The 24,341-nt window shown below is 42.7% G+C and overlaps 2 protein-coding genes across 7 annotated transcripts in view; one reads left to right on the top strand and one right to left on the bottom strand.

Moving 5' to 3' along the window:
- Nucleotides 1-16,021, bottom strand: part of LOC102945498 (heat shock factor protein 3) — a 52,083-nt gene extending 36,062 nt beyond the window's left edge. For all 4 annotated transcript variants that reach the window (XM_043522926.1, XM_043522927.1, XM_043522928.1 and 1 more), the window contains exons 1-8: nt 15,825-16,021; nt 12,992-13,100; nt 10,094-10,221; nt 7,968-8,092; nt 6,977-7,052; nt 5,527-5,588; nt 4,589-4,670; nt 4,167-4,294 (exon numbers count right to left, since the gene is read on the bottom strand). In XM_043522926.1, coding sequence (XP_043378861.1) covers nt 4,167-4,294; nt 4,589-4,670; nt 5,527-5,588; nt 6,977-7,052; nt 7,968-8,092; nt 10,094-10,221; nt 12,992-13,100; nt 15,825-15,938 — 824 coding nt within the window. In that variant the 5' untranslated portion in view covers nt 15,939-16,021. The remainder of the gene's footprint in view (nt 1-4,166; nt 4,295-4,588; nt 4,671-5,526; nt 5,589-6,976; nt 7,053-7,967; nt 8,093-10,093; nt 10,222-12,991; nt 13,101-15,824) is intronic.
- Nucleotides 15,914-24,341, top strand: part of HEPH (hephaestin) — a 34,603-nt gene continuing 26,175 nt past the window's right edge. The window contains exons 1-3 of one of the 3 annotated variants that reach the window (XM_043522923.1): nt 15,914-16,018; nt 18,196-18,471; nt 22,081-22,298. In XM_043522923.1, coding sequence (XP_043378858.1) covers nt 22,120-22,298 — 179 coding nt within the window. In that variant the 5' untranslated portion in view covers nt 15,914-16,018; nt 18,196-18,471; nt 22,081-22,119. Of the gene's footprint in view, nt 16,019-18,195; nt 18,472-19,452; nt 19,723-20,373; nt 20,819-22,080; nt 22,299-24,341 lie in introns of those variants that run through there. The other 2 variants (XM_043522924.1, XM_027822590.3) reach the window with 2 other exon arrangements.

The following is a 24,341-nucleotide window of genomic DNA, read 5'->3' as shown; positions in this document are numbered from 1 at the left end:
ACAGTTCCTCAGATCTGCCATCTAAAAAGAATGGTTCAGATGTGGGAATCTCCTTCACATCCTCTGCAGCAAAGACTAACACAAAGAATTAATTTAGCTTTTCCATAAATGGGTAGTCTTCCTTGAGTGCTCCGTTAGCACCTTGATTGTCCAGTGGCTCACTGGTTGCTCAGCAGGCTTCCTGCTTCTAACATACATAAAAAAAATTTGATGTTAGTTTGTGTCTTTTGCTAATTGTTCTTCAAATTCTTGTTTGGCCTGCCTAATTTTATTTTTACACTTGATGTGCCAGAGTTTATGCTCCATTCTATTTTCCTCATTAGGATTTGACTTCTAATTTAAAAAAAAAATTTTTTTTTAAACTCTGTTTAGCCAGGGTGGCATTTTTTAGTCCTATTACCGGTTGGGTTTTTTCTTAAATTTGCATTTAGTTTGAGCCTCTATCGTAGGGTTTTTTTCTTTTTTAGAAGTTTCTGTGCAGCTAGCAGGCATTTCACTCTTATGACTGTTCCCTTTAATTTACATTTAACCAACCTCGTTATTTTTATATAGTTCTGCTTTTGACATGAAGTACTACTGTGGTGGGTTTCTTTCATATTTTCCACCCTGTAAAATGTAATTACACTATGGTCATTACTGAGTGGTTCAGCTATTGTAGAACTGATCAATGAAATTGTTTAATTGTTCACTTTATTAATATAACTTCACAAGCAAAGTTTTATGAATGAAACAACATTCATAAAACCAGTTACCCCAATAACTGGCTAACTGAGTTCCACTTTCAATCCAATTGCTGCTTAAATTGCTGAAACTTACACCGTTTCAACATTGTAACTTCTGTTCACCGTTTGCCATTCCTTACACTTGTCCATATTGTAACTCAAACTCCATTTTAACTTGTCCCAAACTCCATTTTAAAATGCTCGCTCCATTTTGTAAAAGCTTGCTGCAACCTTCATTTTTGCAAAACCCTGCTGTAATCTTATTAGTTTAGATGTGTGAATGAGGTATGTATGAATGATGAAATCAATCTCTAGCCCCAGCCTGTCCTGATGAAATAAAGCGTAAACACCAACGGCTGAAGATGCAGACAACAGCCCTGACAAAGCAAGAAGAGTCCACCCTAAAAGGAAAAGGGCAAAAGGACAAAAGTACAATTGAAGAAGCATCAAAACCAGGTCCTAGGCTGACAGTCATGTCTGCAACTGACGGGTGATCAATCACACCAAAGACCTATAGACTCTGGATTCAAACTAAAGCCTACAAAAAGGATGGGTGAGATGGCAGACTTTGGAGGGTAACATTCTGCTGCCAACATGGAAGGTCATCGGTGCATGCCCAGAAGAGACCCAGCTCTTCCTTGTGCCCGGCTTTCCTGGCCAGTTAGCCGCCACAAGCTACGAACCCAGCCACGAACTCAGCTACATTCAGGACTGGTAACTATACAGCAGCTGCAGAACATTTTTTTTTTTTAAATTACACATATACACACACATAGTTATTAGTCATAAATCAAATTGTGTTATTATAATAAATGTGACATCTTGTCTCGTTCCCTGAAACGATCCTGTTTAGTTTTATCTGTGTAACACTATTAGACCAAATCCTGTTCTCCACTTAGGACTGAATCAAGAATTGCTTCTCCCCTTGCTGGTTCCAGGACTAGCTGCTCCAAGCAGCAGTCATTAATGGGGTCTTGAAATTTTATCTCTGCGTCCCACCCTGAGGGGACATATACCCAGTCAATATGGGGCCCGTCGAAATCCCCATTGTGCTTTCTGACTTTGCAGCCTCACTAATCTTCCTGAGCATTTCACAACCACACTTCCTAGTTAGGTGGCTGGTAGTATATGCCTACTGCTACATTCCTGTTATTATGATACAGTTTGAATCATTCATGATTTTACTATATTTGATGCTATGCTTTCTTTCACATATATTGCAACTCCCTCACCAGCACGACCTACTCTGTTTATTCCTATGTTTTATACTCTGCTGTAACCATGTCCCATTGATTATCATTCCATTATCATTCTATGATGCCTATTATGCCAATATTTTCATTTAACAGGCACTCTAGTTCATAGTATTTAGATTTCTAGCATTTGTAAAATTTGTCAATATTCAGTTGTCTGCTTCATAGATCATAGGATATCAGGGTTGGAAGGGACCTCAGGAGGTCATCTAGTCCAACCCCCTGCTCAAAGCAGGGCCAATCTCCAATTTTTGCCCCAGATCCCAAATGGCCCCCTCAAGGATTGAAGTCACAACCCTGGGTTTAGCAGGCCAATGCTCAAACCACTGAGCTATCCCTCCCCCCTATGTAACGTAATAGAATGGGACTCTGCCATTTGACTGTTTCTCCTCTTCAGTTTCTATCTGTACGTTATCGACTACTATCCTCTCCTCTTTATTAGGAAAGACCATCTCCTTTAATAAATCCTCCCCTAAGGGAAGTCTCTATCTGAATCAGGTGCTCTTCTGCACGTTGACTTTCCCCAGCCCTTTGTTTTGAAAGCTTCTCTACCACCTTTTTAATTGTACATGCCAGCAACCTGGTTTTGTTTTGGTTTAGATGGAACCTGTCCATCCTGTACAGGCTCCTACTCCCTGAAAAGTTCCCCCATTCCTAATAAACCTGAATCCCTCCTCCCAACACACCTGAATCCCTCCTCCCAACACCATCATTTCATCCACTCATTGAGATCCTAAAGTTCTACTGTCTAACTGGCCCTGCATGTGGAACAGGAAGCATTTCAGAGAATGCTACCATGGAGTCCTGGACTTCAATCTCTTACCTGGCAGCCTAAATCCAGCCTCCATGACCTCTCCCCTACCTTCCCCAACTATCAATATTTCTACTAATCAAATCACCCACTACTATTACCTGTCTCTTCCTAATAACTGGGGTTCCCTTGCCCAGGGGGGTATCCATAGTGTGAAAGGATACTGTGACATCACCTAGAAGGGTTCTAACTATGGGATCATTTCCCTCCACTCCATCTTGATGGCCTTCTTCCCTGAGATTTTCATCCTCCTCAACAGCATAGAAGCTGTCAGATTTCCCATTACAAGCTTTAATATCTCAGTTCTCAATGCCTTTTATTTAAGTCTGACAGACTAAATCCTTTGAGTGCTCAATTCATCATTCCAGGCCCTTGTAAAATTAGTGAAAATACCTTCATAAAAGGAGAGGTGGAGAATCACTTATTATAGCTTAGATAATGCACTATAATAGTACATTCTATTTTGAAGAACTGGAGTAGTGTCTGAAGACATGAGCTGAAAAAAATCCTCCCTAAAAATGGGAGATCATGCTAGACTTGAACTACAAAGCTTTGAAGGGAGACGGCATTTGGTATTGGTTGCCGACAACTCTGTGGCTTAGGACTTTGTAAGACATGCAGATTGCGAGAAAGAGAAACCATGTGTTTCAAAGACTCCATGCTTTACATGGTTCCTCATTCAGCATGCAGGGACCAGGGATTTTCTTTAGGAACAAAGATCTCTTTTCCCTGGGCTAACTGAGACACACAAGAAACACTGACCTTCCTTTTACTTTTGGCATAGTTTCTAAAGACGAAGATTGCCAAATTTACAAACATTGGTTAGGCGACTACATTGGAGTCTTCAGCCAACACAGTAACTGAGTCCCACCTTCAGATCATCATGGTCCCATTTAGGCTGTTTTATATTGTTCCTCCCAAATATTCTACAAGAGTCTGAGGTTGCAGGCTGGAGGTTTTCCTCCACCCCACTTATTTAACTGTTATGTAGAATCAAGGTAACTGCACAGACTTGGGTAACAACTCTAAGGCTTGCTTTGAATATTATCGCACCAGGGCCTCAGCGTGTAAGAGCTTGAGCATGTGCTTAATTTTAAGCAGGTAAATAGTCCCACAGAATTCAACTCAAGGTGTTTACTTTGATTCAAATCAGACCACTTCCATGTTTAAAGAGAAGAACCCACTTAAGTGCTTTGCTGACTTAGTGTCCAAATGACCTTCATGTTTTCTAACAGCTTTTAAAAACAAACCAACCTGTAATGCACTGAATATATTTAAAGATTTGTGTAGGCTGTTACATTTTTAGATTCAAGCAGTGCCACTTAGGTTATCACGACAAGTATTAAAAATGTCTGAATACTGTCACATTCTCATTCATACCCATTACTTCCGCTTGTATGCACTAGAGTGAGCAGCTCATCAGTGGCATCATCCACAGTGTTGGTGATATCCTGAATAATGATGCCTGTATCATTTTCACTGTTTGGATCATGTTCAGAAATAGCCACCTGCATGCCACAGGAAACAATATAAAGAAAAAAAAAAATCAATCATCCGGCATATTAAGGTCTCAGTCTTTAATTCTTGTTGCAATTGGTGTTCCACATTTAGACTTTTTTTTTTTTAAAACATCAAACTCTGTATTTCCATTGTTTTGAGGACATAGCAATAGCTTTAACATTTTCTATATCAGAATCAGAAATGTTTCACCCAAAGTTGAGCAATCTTGCAACCATAATATCCTCAACAGACCATACAATGACAAACACATCCATTATACCAAATGCCCCCTCAGAATTTACCGCATTGCCATGCTCCACAGGTAGGTGAATATACTGCCGGCTGAATTTAGAAGGTGAGGCACCTGAGGCATCTGTTAGAGATCTAAGAAAAAAAAAATGTATATATATATGTGTATATATATATATATAGCTGTAATGCATAGTTAAGAGTAGGAGCACAAGTCATAGTAACGCCCGATTTCACATACTTGCTTATGCAGAATAGCAACAGCAATTGCTAAGGGCACCTAGGAAGAGACTAATATTTAAGAGATTCAAAGCCATCAAACAGTTGGTGTAAAATGCTTGCTTTCATTACTGTTATCCTCATCCTTCGTATTTTTGTCACACACACACACGTTTTATTGAATAAGAGGGAAAACTCTTGGGGGCAGGCATAATTTTTTCACATGCTTTGCCCAGCATAAACAGGGTTCTGACACTTCAATACAAATGATAATAAATAAATAAGAATGAGAAGGAATTTGCTCATATTTGCTTTGAAAAGAGTCTGGACAGAAGAACTTGGACAGCAACTCTTAGGACAAGCTCTTCATAGCCCCACAACATAAAAACCACAGAATCACAAAGCCGCATTTCAATTAGCAGAGCTACAATTTTAACAGTAATAAAAAAAAAAAAAAAAAAAGGGCACATGCAAAATTCAGAAGAAGCCTGCACTGGCAGCACAGTTAGGAAGACACGTCCCACTGCTGTTTCCTTCTCACATGCATATAGACAGACATGCGCCACCCGTCTTTCTGAGAGAGAGCAGTGGTGTTATGGTCCAAAAAAGTAAAATCTTTCAAAAGTCTCCATTTACAAAGTTTGATGACTTGGTTAAAAAAAAAAAAAAAAAAAAAAGAATGAGCTAGGAAAGGAGGGAAAAATAATAAAAGTATGCGTTTAAGGGACCTTTACAAGAGCTCTTTGGCCACCAAATAGTCAAAATTAGTTACCTTTTTCTCTTGACTCCCACAATGTAGTTTCCTCTCATCAAACTTAGTATAAATTGAAGGATCTGAGGAAAGAAAAGAAAATGTGATCAAATGGATGGATACCAAGAATAGACTCAGTATCAATGTATAGGCTTCGCTACAAAATTATCAGTAGAGAGTAGATGTGTTAGATATAAATACTACCAATTGGCATGACTGTCTTTAGATTAAGAAAAAAAAAAAAACAAAAAACAAAAAAAGAGGGCCCCCAAAATTAGATCATCCCAGGTAGGTGAATTAACAGTTAAAAAAAATATTTCTTTGAAGCATGAAGTATTAACGATCACCAGACAGGATACAGACCAGACAGACCATGAAGTTCCTTCAGCAGGACAATTCCTAAATTTTCAGTTTCAAAAATCTTCACTGCCAGAATTCAGCAGCCTCGCTCTCCTGGTCTTCAAGATCCCCCATAGATCTTGTAGCCCACAAAAGCTTATGCTCAAATAAATCTGTTAGTCTCTAAGGTGCCACAAGTACTCCTGTTCTTTTTTCATAGATTTAGCTGTACTCATTCACAATTTCATTATTTTCTATTCTCCACCAAGGTCCCTGCAGTTCCCAAATCCCACACTCTGGCCTGATGTACATTTAAAAGCTTTGATGGCATAGCTATCTATGCCAGTAAGGGGTGTGGGAAAGAACAAAAACAAAACCACACACACATCACATCTCTAATCGACACAGCTATGCCAGCAAAAGTCTTAAGGTAGATGCTGTCCTTCTGCTGGCATAAGCTGAGGGTGCGCTGGTAGAACTATACCAGCAAACCTTTTCTGGTGTAGACAAAGCCTCTGTTCTCCCCATTTCTACTGTGAACAGCAGGGTTTTCTCCCAGGTCCTGTATGGGACAGGCCCAGTGCACCTCTATGCACCACATATACTTCAAATCCCTGGTTTAGGACCTAAGCAATCCACCTTCATTCAGCCTCCTAGTTTTCCCACATGCTCAATCATTTTCCCTGAAACTTTCCCTGAACACTCCTCTTGAAATTCTCTGCCCCACTTCCCGCTGGATGTATAGTAACTGTGATTGCTTTTCCTAGGGTGGATTAATATGGCCTGTCTCTTGCAGAGTTAAGAGAGGGGTGGGTGGGTGGGTGTGAGCGCATGTGCGTGTGTGTGGGGGGGTGAGTTAATATCTTTTATTGGACCACCTTCTGTTGGTGAGAGAAGAGCTGAAGAAGAGCTCTGTGTAAGCTCAAAAGCCTGTCTCTTGCCAACAGAAAGTGGTCCAATAAAAGAGATATTACCTCACCTACCTTGTTTCTCGAATATCCTGGGACCAACACAGCTACAACAATGCTCGTATAACAGCATCATCTGTCATTCTACATAATGAAAGAATGCCACGGAATGTCACTGACAGGCAGGAATAAGGATAGTAGCACTGAAGAGGCTGCAGTGGTACCTTAGACAGCAGCTTCTGTTGTTGGCTGTGCTTCTGCCTTAGAACAGCCACTTCTTTCCACAGGGCTTTATTTTCCCTACAACACAGAATAAATCAGGTGGGAGGGATGAACAGAGAGTTTACTTCCTATGCTCTAGTTGCAGTTTCCACAGTTTATACTAGCCTGAGGGACTGAAGACAACATTCCTTCCCTGGGTAACTGGGAATCAGTGACTCAGACCCACCAATCCAGACTCTGGGTTAAACTCGCTCCATCCTCCATCAGGCTGGACCAACCAATTGGTACTGGGGATTTTCACATCCTCTGCTGCTCAGCCACTCATTTTGGTCTGAGGTGTCCATCCAAAGCCTCCTGAGGTACCTATGCTCATAGCTTTCTTCTAACTGGTCATCACTGTGTGATGCTCAGAGAAGGAGAGGCTCAGTGTAGCAAGGACCATCTCAGAGCAATCTGAATGGCTACTTCAAAGAAACACAAAAGAATGTTTAGCAGGGGATGAAAATACTTACCAACTTTGGTTGGTGCTGCTTGCTTGTCAGAGGTCAGAACGGGATAACCCAGTGTCCATAGGAATGGATCTGCAGGAACAGAGAGACTAGGACATGCAAATTCAACTTACACCTGACCTCCTCTCACACAACCACAACTGACCCTGTTTTGTATTTAGGAAGACTAAGTCATTTCCTGCTGCAATCATCAACTAGAACACAAACATTGGCATGGATTCTGAGACTAGTAATCAAACTGAAATTGCATGAGTGTTAACAGATTCACAGTCCCAGGCTCTGCATACTGGAGTTGCTGAGCCATGTAGGTAAATGAAACACAGAAAACTGGAACATGGATTATTCAAAGTACAGGACAATAATTAAGCTATATGCTTTTCATTAATATGAAACTCCTAAGCTAGGAAACTAAAGTTTGGGTCCATCAATTAGATACAATCAATGTCCAAAATATAAATTCATCTGAAATATAGACATCATCTACCTCCTCATACTAGCCAGTCTGACATCCATGTTGTTCTGTTGCTCTCTCATTTCCTGGACTTCAGAAAGCACTTTCTGTAAATCTTCCGAACAGACTCTGAGATCCTCTGCTCTCACTGCAGACACCTAAAATGGAATTGGGTTGCAGGTGCTTTATTAAGGTCTATACTTCATGCATTTCATTTTTATAAGGAACAGTACAATTTGATTATTGATTCTGCAGAAGAACAGTGTCTGGATTGCCTCGATGGATTAGGTAAAATTGAACTATAAACTCATGCTTCGGTGCATGAGAGATCACACCAGTGCAGACACAATCTACTACTGATCATTCACACTTGTTCCCTAAAGAAACAATACTCCACAATCTTTAGATCCTTTTAGCCTTAAATGCGTACAGAATCAGGAAGCCAAAAGGAGTGTGGCTATCATGGTAGGGTGGGTATTTAACACCATGCATCATGCTGAAAGTTTAGCACAGATTCAGTCTTCTCCCCTCAAGGACTCTCTATATTACTGACATGAAAATCTGCCAATACTGCTAGAGTACAAACCTGCTGTAACCAGAAAGCTACAAAAAACCCTTCTTATTGCACATTATAGACTCTGAAACCAGCCCATATCACAACAACAAGGCAGCAAGGTAGAAGTTTACTGGGATCTAGATAGTTGTATTTAGAGTAGCAACTAGATAATCCAGAATTACCAGGTGTGGACTAGAGACTTAATTCTTTCCCATCTCTATGATTCTATGCTAATGTGGCTGCAGATGCTAATAATCAGTAATACACTAGAGATTAACATGCATACTTGGTATCCTGATCAAAATGCATTTTGATCCTGCCTGCTTCATTATAAGCACAGCACCAGTTCCCAGAGAACCTCCCAGAGCATGCAGACAGCTAGAAGGTAAATTCAACTGCCAGTCTGTCACTAAAAACCATTAAGCATCCCTCTGGATGAAATGGGATTTACCCCCTTTAGTCTGTATTTAAGTGGCTGGGCCATAAGACTGATCACAGACACAGAGATCCCATAGGAGAGGGTGCAAAGACCCCTCAAAAGCCTCGGTTAGGAGATACTCTTCACTCCAGCCTGCTTTGCCGTTGGAAGCCTGAAACGGTTTATAGCAAACACTGCAATGACTCCCCCCTCCCAGCTCATAAAACAGGAAAGGCTGACGGCCATTTTATCTGCTGTAAGAACCATTCACATTTGCTGCACAATGAAGACTGTGCTTGCCAGCCTATTCCATGACTCAATCCGAGTTTTCTTGGCATTAATTAAAACCTTGTGTCTCCAGGTTAGAGGACTCCATCTAACGTAACAGTCTTAAGAGACGACGTGAGCCAACTATTCAAACATACTCGCTTTGTGGAACCAGAAAATAGGTTTTGACCCAAAAAAGCTAACAATTGTAGGAACCAGGGAGGGCAGGGCGTGTGTGTGTGTAGGAAGGGAGGAGATAGCAGCATCAGAACAGCATATATATTTGGTCCACTTGAGCTGCATGAACTTGAAATCACAAGATAGGGCATCAAGCAAAATAAAATTGTAGCTTCCTAACTAGTCCTCACATCTATATCCTGGTCTTTAACAACTCAGGCAACACAAGAGCCAAAAGGATCTTCCACAGAGCTCAATGCACGTTTGCACACTGCTGAGTGTCCACACTACACTCAGCACAATAATGTTCTAGGTGCACACTGCTTGGTAAGGAGATTTTGGCATCTAATGATCAAATACTGTTTTTACAAAGCACCTGTTACAAGACAGACTCAGTGTGTGAGTTTAGTATGTGGAAAAAAGTGCACTAGACTGATTGCCCTGGAGACTAAGATCATCTGTTTTTCCTCAGGAGAGGTACAACATAAATGGGGCAAGCGTCCTCTACATTACACCAGGATAACCTGAAGGGGCCGCATGTGGAATTCAGTCTATATGGCAACACCAAATCCTCAGATTATCTGTTGAACGGGGTAGCAGAAAAAACAATCTGTGCACAAGTGAGACCGTGCTTTTTTTGGTCATGCAGAATTTGTTGGCTAGGAAGTGGACTAAGACCCAACAGCTTATTCCACATAAACTACCTTTGATAAAAGAATGAATACGCTCAGTGCACTATACCTTTCGTTTGATGTTTTCCAGTAGGTTTGCTTTCCCTTGTTTAAAGAAAGGGTGCTGGAATTCAATGGCTGCATTCTTCTCTGCTGTAATCATACCATTCTCCAAGGCAATCACTTTCCTGAACCCATCTGTTGAAGAAAGATTAGAGCACTAAATTTCTCTCAGCAGCCAAAAGGAAATTCAAAACATGCAGTTAAACAATAAAAACCAAATCCAAGTAAGATGATAATAGCTGTAGCACGTAAGAATAAAGTTAACAAAAGCAGGACCTGAAAGAGAAACCAAATAACCTTTCCCCAGCCCTCAGCCACTTGACCAATGCTGAACTTCACAGCCAGAGAATGCAGTACTACGGAGTGTAACGACATGGGCTAACAGATTCCATTCCCAGGGAATGAAAGTGGATGTTGTTTGGAAAGCAGGCATGGTATAGGACTCGGAGGAAAGAGTTGAACAGTGATTTCCAAGGAATCATGGAAGTTAGAGAGAGACATGACCTGTTAGGATACCTTGGGTAAATACCTGGCCCAACTGAAGTATATGGACTTAAATGGAGCCATGATTTTACCCATTGTTCATCTCTCGCTCTTACCCTCACATGGCAACTGAATGCATCAGAAACTGCATCTCCATGTACTACCCTCGATTAGCAAAGTAATGTAGGGAAGGGAGAGGAGAACAGCCCAGGGGAGAGTTAGGCTCAGTTTATGTACGAACACACACATGTGCCGCTCTCCCCACATCACTCAGCAGGAAAGCAGCATGTCTGCTCTAAAAATAGCATGGTGGCATTGTGTTCTACTTCCATCAGTGCCATAAATACTACGATGAGGATGCAGAGCACACTCTTGAGGGGTAATATGGGTTCTTACTACTCCCAACCTAAGTTTCCAACGTAAATAACAACATCGTCTGGTTACCAGGATACAGCTCTCTGGGTAACAAGTCTGAAAACTGCACTCAACGCCTGGCCGGGCCCAGCAGGAATATCAAACCCCATACATCTGTGTTTCTTTGTGGGACAGGGGAGCTTTTACATGTTTAAATCCAGTCTTGCCGCAAGATAACTAGTAACTGTTTATTTAATCCTTGGATGCTCAGAGGTCATCCACTTCACCCTAAATGCCAAGAGATTAACAGATCCCCTCATCTCCTACATCCAATATAGAATCTAACCATCAGAGATGTGGACAAGTCTGTACAAATCTACTCAGCCAAGGGCAGAGTTCCTTCATCACTTCCCAACATAATCCAAGGGAATGTTGTGAAATGACTAAATCCCAGTATCACTCCATCAAGCCACTGCAAATCTGTTTCTTCTGCAAGTCTTTTAATCCTCCTTTCCCTTCAAAAAGGGGTCTGAAATAATGAAATACCTTCCTTTCATTCGTGACAAGGGAGGCTCTCCAAAGTAAAGAGTGCTTTTGTTTGCAGTGATAAGGAACATTCAGTACCTGACTCCTCCAGTTCACGGACATAGTTCCTAAAGAATTATACCCCAGGGAAGGGTCACAGGTAAGCAGAGCTATGTGAGTAACTGATTTTTTGGCTCATTGGCCGAATTGGAGTGGGGAGGAAGAAACACAAGCAACCCTCTCCCCCAAAAAACCCACAAACAAAAATAGTTTGTTCTTGGGTCAAACAACATGTTTCATTGGAGGGGGCGGAGGGTTCGGGGGGGCGGGTGTGCAAACCTTTAATGAAATTGAAGCAAAATTCTAAATGAAAAGTTGTTTCGAATTGAGAGAAATCAAAACATTCTGAAAACGTGGACAGAAAAAACATTTTGATTTTTGGATTTTGTTCTTTCCAAATCGAAACAGAATAGTGAATTCAACATGAACTTGTGGAAATGTTTCTATTGACCCAAATTTGCATTTGTTGTCAAAAATAAATTTCATCCAGCTCTTCTGATAAGTCTGGGACTTCCCCATGGTACCCTACTCTTTTTCCTGGGGTTACACATACACAACATATTCTGACTGAAAATTTTAAAGTGATAAACACTGGAAGTTTCACTAAGGGTAGTTTTTCTATATCGTTTCCATCTCCAGTTGTCCCATGAAGTATTCCAGCTACCAGACAACAACCTGTTTGTTCTGCAGCGTAGCACTGTATTGTGTCTTTGGAGCAGAACCTCATTCAGCCTTGGTTGAGGAACTGTATAGGGCATACATTTATGGTGTTATAAGAACAATGCACCATACTTTCAAGGAGGGCGTTAAAAAAGATGTTTATGAATGAGGAACTTAATCCAGCTGATGTATCAATGTGACTAATCCTGTTTCAACATAACCATGCAGCACAGACTAGAACATTTTGTCTTCCAAAAGACGAATGCATGTCTGTACATATAGCCTTTCTTCCTTTTAAATATTTATAAGTTTAGTACTCACGAAAATGCAGTATTAATAGCACTAGCTGGAGCCAAATATTGAATGCAAGCATCCCCTGCACAGCTCTGCCAATACACATCATCCCAAACAACATTCTCTGTTATTTTAGCTCTGGACCCTCTTGAGCAGAGGCCAACTATAGCACCCAAGTGAGCAGCAGTTTGTGAGGCATACAAGCCAAGTCTGGGATGAACTCCACCACCATACACCTCTTCTGTTGTGAGCCAAGCTGAAGACTAGACTAAAACCTTGTATGGGACTATTTTTAATCCCACTCCAACCATTATGGCAGTCAGTCTTGCAAGACCCACAGGATCCTGGTCCTCCCGCAGGCCTCTACACTAGTCCCACACAGGGCTCTAGGTTAGACCCCACAGCTTCAGAGGTAAAAAGGTCAAAGCACTCAACCCCCAGTCAACTCCATTCCTTTGTTTAAAGATATTCCATATTACGTGGTAGCAAACTTAGCAGCATTTGACACACAAGAACAGCCATTACTTACACATATTGAGCTGACGTATGAAGCTGCAAATATTGTTGTGTTTGAAGTATTTGGGAAGTAGCTCTTTAGCAAACCTCTGCTCATTCAGAATGCAAAAGCTCTGGCCATCCTAGAAGCAAAGTAAGGGTACAAATTAAAGAACAATACATTTCCAGGTTTCAGAGTAACAGCCGTGTTAGTCTGTATTCGCAAAAAGAAAAGGAGTACTTGTGGCTCAAATAAATTGGTTAGTCTCTAAGGTGCCACAAGTACTCCTTTTCTTTTTGCGAATACATTTCCAACCTGCTTAGATACAAATGCCTTCTAGGCTGGTAACTACCTGAAATGGCTTCTTTAAGGAGCAAGTAAAATAAATTCAGACAGATTTTTAAGTCGATAGGATCCCTTTGAGTTCCAGTACTACAAGGAAAAGTTTAAAGCCAAAGGATATCCACAGCAGCATTTCTATTGACAGTGGGGTGCTGTAAACCCTTTTCAATTAAATGTTGAGCCTAAACCATTTAAAAGCATGCCTCCTGAATAAGCTGTGATAAATATGGCACAGTCTTTCTAAAAGAAAGTCTCAGCTCCTCCAACAAAATATAAGCATCGCTTGTGCGTGTTGGAATTCAGTCACGAGATGGCTCTCCCACTTGCCCCAAAGCCAGGCCTTCTTTCCGACTTCCTTCTTCTGAGGAAGTTCCTCTGCACTCCATTGCTTTGCTCACAATTGTCATCACATATAAATACACAGATTATCTCAAAGAGATACTGAAAGTACAAAGAGCGTAACCCAGTGATAAAAACAGCCATTTTATGGTAGCTGAATTAGTTTTACATTCATTCTATTTCCAAGTTTAGACTTGCTGGGCTGGTCTTTCACTATCCTCCTGCTAAAAGAAAAGGAGTACTTGTGGCACCTTAGTGGTACTTGTTAGTCACCTTTGTGACTAACAAATTTATTTGAGCATACCCATTAGTGCACATTCGCTGTTCAAGATTAGGCATCAGAAGTAAACAGCGACAAAGTTAAATTAGATCCTTTCGAATTTGATGTTCTAAAGCACTAATTGCAAGGTGAGTTGCTTTTAATTAAATTGTTTGTAATTCTGCATCTGGCTGATCAACACATGTAGGGTATGTCTATACTTACACTTTATAGGGCTCTAACTTGCAGGCTCAAGGGTGAGAAAATTCACCCCCGAGTGCAGCAAGTCTGAGCGCTTTAAAGTGCTAGTGGGCTCCCAGCCCTCAGAGCCAATCCCCCCATGGAGATGGGATTACCAGGAGCACTGGGAGAGCTCTCTCCTAGCGCTCACGCGTGACCACACTTGCGCTTCAAAGTGCTGCCATGGGATCATTCTCACGGCAGTGCTTTGAAGTTTCCAGTGTAGACATACCCTTAAAGAAAAGGAGTACTTGTGGCACCTTAGAGACTAACCAATTTATTTGAGCATATGCTTTCGTGAGCTACAGCTCACTTCATCGGATGCATAAAGGGGAAAATGCAGTGAGGATATTTTTATACACACAGACCATGAAAAATGGGTGTTTATCACTTCAAAAGGTTCTCTCTCCCCCTACCCCACTCTCCTGCTGGTAATAGCTTATCTAAAGTGATCACTCTCCTTACAGTGTGTACGATAATCAAGGTGGGCCATTTCCAGCACAAATCCAGGGTTTAACAAGAACGTCTGAGGAACAGTGGGGGGCGGTAGGAAAAAACAAGGGGAAATAGTTACCTTGCATAATGACTTAGCCACTCCCAGTCTCTATTCAAGCCTAAGTTAATTGTATCCAATTTGCAAATGAATTCCAATTCAGCAGTCTCTCGCTGGAGTCTGGTTTGGAAGTTTTTCTGTTGTAATATCGCAACTTTCATTATGAAAAACTTCCAAACCAGACTCCAGCGAGAGACTGCTGAATTGGAATTCATTTGCAAATTCATTTGTAAGGAGAGTGATCACTTTAAATAAGCTATTACCAGCAGGAGAGTGGGGTGGGAGGAGAGAAAACCTTTTGAAATGATAAATACTCATTTTTTCATGGTCTGTGTATATAAAAAATCCTCACTGCATTTTCCACTTTATGCATCCGATGAAGTGAGCTGTAGCTCACGAAAGCTTATGCTCAAATAAATTGGTTAGCCTCTGAGGTGCCATAAGTACTCCTTTTCTTTTTGTGACTACAGACTAACACAGTTGCTACTCTGAGACATACCCTTAGTTGCACTATGCTAATCCTAGCAACACAAAGGCACTCACACAGTATATGACAGTGGTGCTCAACCTTTCCAGACTACTGTACCCCTTTCAGGGGTCTGAAACCCAAGACGCACCACCGGAGACTGTGTTCTTGGCATATCTATCTACCTACAACTATGTGTGCATGCAACATATACCCAGACACTCTTTATACATGGGGTAGTCAATTATTTTTTGTTAAGGTCCAGACTCCAGAGTAAAGAATAAAATTTCAGGGTCCAGTTAAAAAAAAAAAAAAAAGAAAAAGTCTGGTGGCCCAGATTTGGCCCATAGTCCACCTATTGACCACCCTGTTTTACACACCCACCCCTTCTCAATCAGTGAGCACAAGCTGTATGGTGCACGTGCACACCCAAGGACTACTCGTGCACTAGCTCGAACCCCTGCAAACGCTGCCCCTGTGTGCTGCTACACTACTAATGCACCATGTCGTACATACTGGGCCCGACCTCCCCCTGGCCCCTGCCTCCCCGCACCGCCCGCCTCCCGGGGCACGCCCAGCTGCTCTCTCGCCCGCCCCCAGGATGCTGAGACGAGTAGCGCTGCCGCGCATGCGCCTTGCCCCACGGGGTGGGGGGGGGGGCGCTTACCCGGCCCCAGGCGATCACATCATTGCTGCCCGGGTCCTCCACCAGGGCCCAGAGCTTCGCCAGGAAGCCGGGCACGGGGGCGGCGCCGGGACCGCCGGCCACAGCTTCCTTCATCCTCGCGCACAGATGGGAGACGACGGACCACGCAACGGACAGCCGCGCGCAAAGGCCTGCCCGGAAGCCAACGACGCTACGTGAGGGGCGGGGCCTCCCTTCGCGAGCCTCTTCATTGGCTGGGCCTTGCCGGGTCTGGCCCCGCCCCCTTCTGCGCGCTCCCACCCCGAGCGTGGCGGTTGTTGCGGCTCGGAGAGGAACGAGCCGAGGGGCGGGGCCTTCAGGGCCTCGCTGACGTAACTGGAATGCCCTGAAGGGGCGAAACAACCTAACGCGCGACGTTGCGCAGTTTGGTTGGCAAGTGGCCTCGCAGCCACGGTTTAAACCTGCAGGGAGGGGCCGCTCTTGACGGGGAGGGGGCAGGTTTAGGCGGCGCCAGGGTCAAGTTGGGGGGCCCAGCGCCTGAGCCTCCCGCAGCGGGCCCGCACTTTGGGGGTAGCAGCCCACCCACGAGCACAGGACCCAGCATGCGGCTGCTGCACTAGTGCCAAGGCTCAGGCTTTCACTGGATGTTTTTCCTGAAAGCTTCTGCGGCGGCTGCCGCCGTGTCTTAAGGGGAGACGCCGCTTTCCCGTCACGTGGGTGGGAGCCACCCAGGGATGGAGGTGGGGGTGCAACTGAGCAGCTTGGCGGCTGCCGCTTCAGCACACGAGAGCGACACACGAGCGCCTAGGCTCCCTTTTCAGCGAATGGGGAGCGACAGGCCCCTAGGAATGCAATCCACAAAGCCAGCATATCTAAACTACCTGGCGAGCCGCCTAACCGAGGCAAAGGGCAATGCCAAGGAGCGGCATGCGTGCTAAGCCTCTCTCCACTTAGCCATTCACATCGAAGAGCCCAGGACCTGGAGTCAGGCAGCTTAGGTGCATTAGGTGCTTTTTCAGGGGCAGCTACCTCACTCCATGCAAAACAGCAGGAGGAGGTAGTGACAATGGTGCTGCCCTCCTCATAGGCTTTAGCCTAGTGGTTAGAGCACCTCCCCTGAGAGGTGGGAGACAGACCCCTCATCAAATCCTCCCCCTAACTCTTGCTGTGGTGGGGAATGATCCTGGGTCTCCCACTTCCAAGGTAAGTACTCAAACCAGTAGACTAAATGTTATAAGGTGGGCACAACTTTTTCCTCCATCTAAATTTTGAATGGGACGTGATCTACTGGATAGCCTCTATGGTTGCCAGTTTTGGTTGGATGTATTCCTGGAGATTTCATCACATGACAGTCTAATCTTTAATTCCTGGAGACTCCAGGCCAACCTTGGAGGGTAGGCAACCCTTCCTCTGAGCATAGCTACCACATCACGCCCCACCTGCAGCTTAGGTAGCCAAATGCCTGTCTTCCCTGGTTGCTGACTTGCTTGTTGGCTTGAGCGAGGCAGCACTGTGCATGCCCAGACACAGAAATGTAGCTGCCTAGGGAACTTTGAAAACTTAATGCCTAAACTCACTCAATGCCTTACAGGGTTCAGCAGGAATTTTGTGGCTTGCCATGGTGGGATTTAGGCACCCTAATATCTTTGTGGTTCAGGGCCAAAGTTTCTAGTCCTCATTGTGGAGAGCCAGAGTGTGCCCAAAAGACACACACAAACTTTAAACAAAATTCTCCATTTTTTCCATGTGTTATTTTTGGAGGACTGACTTATGACTTTTCAGTACTTACACTTTGCAATACTTCACATCTCACGGGTACATTCTTTGTGGGCTGAGTCTAGCTGCAATGCAGAGATAAAGCAAGGTAACTTGTTGAGCTTCACCAGTGAAACAACCCTACCAGCTCTTTTCCAATAGGTCTGTTTTTATAGACAATTAGGACAGGAGTCAGCTAATCTGCAGTTGCAACAGTAGACAAGTGTTATAAAAACTTCTAGCCTTATCAGCATTTGAATTCTCTACATCTGTAGTTTCTCTATTAAGCTACACCATTTTCCTTGTGTTCTGCAGCCAAGGCTGTGCTAGGGAATTAATTTAAAAACAAGATTCTGGGACCCATTACTAGCATTAGCTAAGGGAGTTCTGACAGTTCAAGTGGTAGCAGCCTGTGTTTTTGCAGCTGAAGTACCAGGTTATTTAGTCCCAGCTGCCCAGGCTTATGTGCATTATTAATATAATTGTTTCTGTTGCTTGCAACAAATTAATTTAGTACACTGGGTCCCACTGAGGCATTTTATATAAAATCCTTGTATTAAAAGTATTTATAGGCTGACTTCAAGAGATATATACTCCGCTGTCCCAATGGAGATCAAATATGAATTTCTGTTCCTAGGCTCAGAGCCTTGTGGAGAGAGCAGCATGCTCAACCCCCTATCACTCTGAAGTGATCTCTCCACTTCTGGCCAAGGCACAAAACAGTGTTCAGTCCTCAGATGGAGAGTCACCATGGCAGGGCACCTGAAGGCGAAGCAGGAAAGATGAACGAGGGGCAGAGTGGAAGAGGCCCCACTACCCAGTTGGCCTCTAAATGAAAGCATGAGAAAGAACGAATGAACGGGGAGCGTCTACTGTGTGGTATCTGTTATCTGCACTGCATTTCACCTATCACGTAATTAACAATATTAGTATCATTTGTTTTCTCCCTGCCATAAAAAAAAATACAGACCTGATTTCCTGTTTCATAATTAATCCTCAGATGTGGTGCCCCCCGGAGAGGTTGTGGTAGCTTTTAAAAGCCCAAAGCAAAACAAACATGGATGTGCAGATATTATTTTTAAATTATGGGTAGAGCCCTACCAAATTCCCAGCCGTGAAAAATGTGTCACAGACCGTGAAATCTGGCCTCCCCTGTGAAATCTGGCCTCCCCTGTGAAATCTGGCTATTGTAAGCGGGTTGCAGTATTGCCACCCTTACTTCTGAGCTGCCTTCAGAGCTGGGCAGCCAGAGAGCGGTGGCTACTGGCCTGGAACTCAGCTCTGAAGGCATTACTTTGGGCGGGGGGGGGGGCAGAGCCAGCCTTATGGGTGGACAATGTGGACAACCACCTAGTGGTCACACCTTCCCCACCCCATACACACAGCCAGTTCAAGGCCTCTTTAAACACACACACGAGCTCCAGGAGGGGCAGGGCTAGGGGGACACCCCAGCCGGGGCTCCTACCCTGTCCCAGCTGGACTGCAGAGGGACAGGACTTCCTCTTCCCCTGCATGAGCTGCTCCCAGGGCCAGGTCAGACCCACCTCCAGCAGCAGCATAGAAGTAAGGGGGGGTAGTACCATACCATGCCACCCTCACTTCCGTGCTAGTGCTGGCAGCAGCATTCCCTTCCGAGCTGGGTGCCCAGCCAGCAGCCACCGCGCTCCGGCCACACAGCTCTGATGACAGTGCTGCCGCCGGCACAGCACAGAAATAAGAGTGGCAATACCACAACCCCCCTACAACAGCCTTGATACCCCCATGGCCCCCTTTTGGATCAGGATCCCCACAGTTACACCACCATGAAATTTCAAATTTTTAAAATCCTATGACCATGAAATTTACTAAAGTGGACTGTGAATTTGGGAGAGCCCTAATTAGGAGTGATGCCTATGTGGGGCATTTCTATAGTATTTGTGACCTGAATATAGCCAGTCGGGCCGCTCATATCGTGACTATTCAGTGTCTAGAACATTCCTGAGACAACCCACGGCTCAGACCTATCCATTAAAGGCAGGCATCTCCCTTCTTTATAACCTGGACTTTGCCCCCTCTGCATATATGGATATTTCCAGGTTCTACAGGGCTCTAGGCAGTTAAAGAAGAGAGTCTCAGAAATGACTAACCTGTTCAACCTTGCCTGTTTCTAACTCAGCTCAACAGAGTAAGTAAAACAGCAGATAAGTTAATACTTTCTTCTTTTTCTTGGGGAGAGGTTTCTTAGTGTTGGAAGGGTGACAGTCAAGACAAGGAGTGATTTAAACTTGATAATACGGAGTTTCACATGCCACAAGGAGAGAAGTAAAGAATAGTAGTTTTCTTCCTTTTTATGCATTTCTTATAGTATCAGAGAACAACATCTGGCTTTAAGATGTTTAATGTATGTTTTCGTGTCTAAACAGATGTATCTATTTCAGAGGGGATTAGAATAAGGGAGTTGAAATGTCTGTTTTCTCTCCTTCAGTTCACTGACCCAATACTGATTTTTTTTTACCAGAGTGTAAAATCAGGAATAACTCCTTAGAAGTCAATGGAGTTCACATAAAATACATGTGAGTTATAGCAGAATCAGGCCCTATGAATCTTAGTTGAGATAAGCTGCTTCACCATTTCATAGAAATGGAGCACAGGAAAGTGTAGTATCCTAAATCAAACCCCTGCTTTGGTCCTGACCTGATCTTTGATATTACCTCTCTTTGGGATCTTTCAAAGATTCCATTTCAGGTTTTTGCATTAGGCCTGGAAAATTCACTGGAAGTTTAGTTTTGGGTGGACATCCATGCAAGTAAAATGTATTCAGTAAACCAGCTAATGCTGTCATATTGGGTTTCTAGAACAAGTGACTCACCTGTAAGTGGCTCCTTTCCCAGTCTGCTTAAAAACCACTATCCATACTTGATATAAAGTCCAAACTCACCCCCTTCCTGAAATCTGGTTTTGTGAACAAAGTATAAAGATTAGCCCAAACCTTCTCCCCACATTTGACTACTCTTAGGTATCCTCCTTCAGGACTGCTGAATCACATCCCAAAAATCCTTTCCCCTAGAGGGCCCCTGCCACCTCATTTATATCCAGGTGGCTAATAAGCCACTTCTTAGATGAGTCAACAGATTACCCTTTCTCAGTGATCAATGTTAATAGGGTAAGAGGTTTCAGGCTAATCCAGTTTTTGCACCGTCTATTCCTCCTCTTGACTGGTCACTGCTGCCTCTCTCTATTCAACATGATATTTGTGTGTGTGTTGAATAGCACATGTACAGGTTAGTTAACAAATTCGTTTGAAACCTATTTTAAAGAACAGCATGAGTGTATGTAAACACAGTCCTTTCATTTCCAAGTAGCTAATAGTTACCTTAATTGTGGCTTAGTGGATGGAGCAGTAGCATGAGACCTTTGTTCTAGTCTTAGCTCCGCTAGTAGCATGCTGGGAGGCCTTGGGAAAGTTATTTCACTTCTCTATGCCTTTGTTTCCCCACCTGTAAAATAGGTATGATACTTATCTCCTTTGCAAAGTGTATTGAAAGCTACAGATGAAAAACACTAGGAGACCTACATATTATTGGATTGTAGAGTAGAAATTTCTCACGAGTTCAGAGACTGCTCTCATTTGGAGCAGAGGAGTGTGTGGGAACAGTTCACACATTTGGGTATACCACAAAGAGGGGTTTTCCAAGTTGAGTACCCAGGAGTGAAAAGCTCAGCCTTGGAAACTGAATGACTATCTGGGATTGATTAACAATGCTGTCTGCCAGTTACCATTAATTTCTGGGGACAAATGAATTGGTTCAGGATTCTATCCATTAGCTCTCTATGTTAGCATAAGAGATAGTTGGAGGGCTAGTAAATGCAATGATAACTTATAGTGGTTTTTATTCAGAAGGACCCCAAAGCACATGAGAAACAGATTTACAAGGACCACTTAACCCACCACGGCAGTACAAACACCCACAGTGGAACACAGTAGTTTTACAATGCACAGCGACATGACGCAAAACTACAGGACAAGCAGTTTAGGAGAATGCTATATCCAATGAAACACTTGAGAAAGTTGGCTAGGTCAGCAGGAGAGATAGTCAGGATTTTTTAGGCATGCCAAGCCCCTCTCCACCCTATAGGAAATACCCCAGTATGACAGGCCAATTGTCAATAGTCCATTGCCCTGTCTCCTTCAGTGGCCAGTGTCAGATGCTGTTGAGGAAGGTATAACTCCTTCAGTACCCTTTGTTGTACATTAATAGACCAGGGTGTGTGTGGGGTTGGGGGGGCAGATGGAGGATTTTTTTTCTCATCCTGGAGCCAGTGACTACCTTATGCTTGAAGCATGGGAGCTGAGAATCCTTGTAATTTTCCCATTCATTCTGGTATAATTAAATGGTGACCCCAGAAGTTTTTACATGTTGATTCCTTCCCATGTTCTCAGAACATCCCGTACCTTCAAACCACACTGCTTTGGACTAAGTTATGAGAGTGAAAGCCTGATCGTTGTCCGATTACTTCAGACTCTTTTTCTTTTCCAAAAAAGCGGTAGCCTGCTCCTGAAGAGCCTTCACCTTGAGCTGGGATGGAATCTTGTCGGCAACTGCTGCCTCAGTCTCTGTTTTTCCTTCATTTGCTGCTGCTGCTGCCCATCTTTGCTGAAGGTGCCACCAGAGTCTATTACCTGGGTATCTGTGAGGTGGAATGGAATTATGCTCCAACAGGGAAGAACATAATCACAGACCGAAGCATTAAAGATGAACCGTATGTTTAACAACTATAAGTATTTGAGTCTAAAAAAGCTAATGGCTCAGGAGGTTTATGCAAGAAGTTTTATTAAGGAAGCAGGTGATGTGGTGCCATATCTGATCTTTATTGGCTTAATGGTTAACCTGTTTTTATCATCGGAACACAGAAATTATCACGTTGGGACAGGCCAATGATCAATCTAGTCCAATATACGTTGATCAATTCCAGATGCTTCTGAGGAAAGTGCAAACCCTTTAGAATGCACCCCATTGCACAATGCTGTATCATAGGGTTTATTTCTTCCTGACCCTAGCTGGTGATCCGTTTATGTGCCTTGAAGCCTGCGAATTTTATGCCATTATGTACACAAGCGGTTAGAGCTGGTCAAAAATATATTTTGACAAAAAATACCTTTTTGACTAAGTGGAAATTTTTGCAAGAAAGCTTATGTTTTCATCAAAAATGTTCAGAGTTTTGTTGAAAACCCAAAAGCCTAAAAACTGAGAAAAAAAATGGTTTTCAATAATAAAAATTTTTGAAAATATTTGGTTTCTGGTTTTCAAAAACAAAAAACTAAATCAAACCAAACCAAGTCTTTTAAATGGCAACTTAAGAAAAATTCTGAAAAAAGCATTCTCTGCAAATGAAAACTGTGCATTTCCTGTTGAAATTTTTCATGGTAAATAAAATCCATTTCCTAGACAAGCTTTCTCAGTGCTACACTGTCACCATGAATTCTTTATACAGTTGGGTCACTTATTTCAAAAAGTATATAGCAGAAATAGAAATGGTTCAGAGAAAGGCAACAGTAATGATCAGAGGCCAGGAAAGATTTTCATATATGGAGATATTTAATAGGTTGGGACTATTTAGTTTATAAAGAAGACAAATAAGTGGGGACATAATAGAAAATACATATAAAATAATGAATATTTTAGAGAAGGTAAATCTTGTGTTTCTCTTCACCTTCTCTCATAATAATGAAAGAACAAAGAGACAGTCACTGAGATTAAACATAGAATTAGTCTGTGGAACTTATTTCCTCAGGGAAATAAATAATAAAACTAGTTAAAACATTATGAAGGAAAAGTTTTTTAGTTGAAAATATGGCCCCGGTTTGAAAATGAAACTAGATTTGCAGTAAACAGATTTTTTTAAATAACTATTTAGATCACGTGTATCAGGCTGGCAAAATGTCAATATTTTTCAGACACATTTTGAATATATATTATATATTGTAAAATAAATCACAAAAACTATTGAAAGAACTTCAGGGCTTTTCATTTTGAAATGGAAACAGCTTCAACCTTTTGAGAGAGAGAGAAGTATGTGTTTGTGTGCCTGTGCTTTTTGCCGGGCATGTCCGTTTCCCTCCCTGTGCCTCTAAAACAGGGATAATGATACTGATCTCCTTCATAAAGCACTCTGAGATGAAAAGTGCTAAATAAGAGTTACCATTTATTACACTACATTGTATCATTTTTATAAGATTTCATAAAATTTAAGTCACTGCCAGGTTCTCTTATCCCTTTTTAAAACATCTGCTCTGGCCCAGCTACATAGAAGGGCTGGCTGCAGGAGTGACTTTGTGGATGTAGTGCCACTCTGAGCTGCATACCTACAGCCCTAACCTTCTCTATTGCAGTGAATGACAAAGCTCGGGGTTGACTTCAGTGGTACAGCACTGAGCCCATAAAGAACAGTTTTTCTATTTGCCCATGTGCCACAAATATTTTTGTTGCTGCAGCAATGTTGATTCCTAGGCAAAAATATCTTCTCCTTCCATTATGACCTGATACACTAATACTTGAGCCAAGATTCACCTCTCATCTGGTAGGAAATGATAAAAAAAAAAAAAAAAAGCAATCCACTGTTGTATTGACCTTTGGACACTTGTAAGAGGTTTCAACTCTGAAGGTTAGATATGTACTGGGGACACATCAGCCTGAGCTGACTGCTCTTTCCACTAATATTTCACATCAGCTTTTGACTAGAAACTAACCCTCTTTTCTTGTGTTAGTCTTTGTGAGAGAGCTCAGGAGATTTTTTTCCCCCTTG

This window comes from Chelonia mydas, chromosome 9, assembly GCF_015237465.2.
Source record: "Chelonia mydas isolate rCheMyd1 chromosome 9, rCheMyd1.pri.v2, whole genome shotgun sequence".
Classification (NCBI taxonomy): Eukaryota; Metazoa; Chordata; order Testudines; family Cheloniidae; genus Chelonia; species Chelonia mydas.
This window is presented reverse-complemented; position numbering and strand designations above follow the sequence as displayed.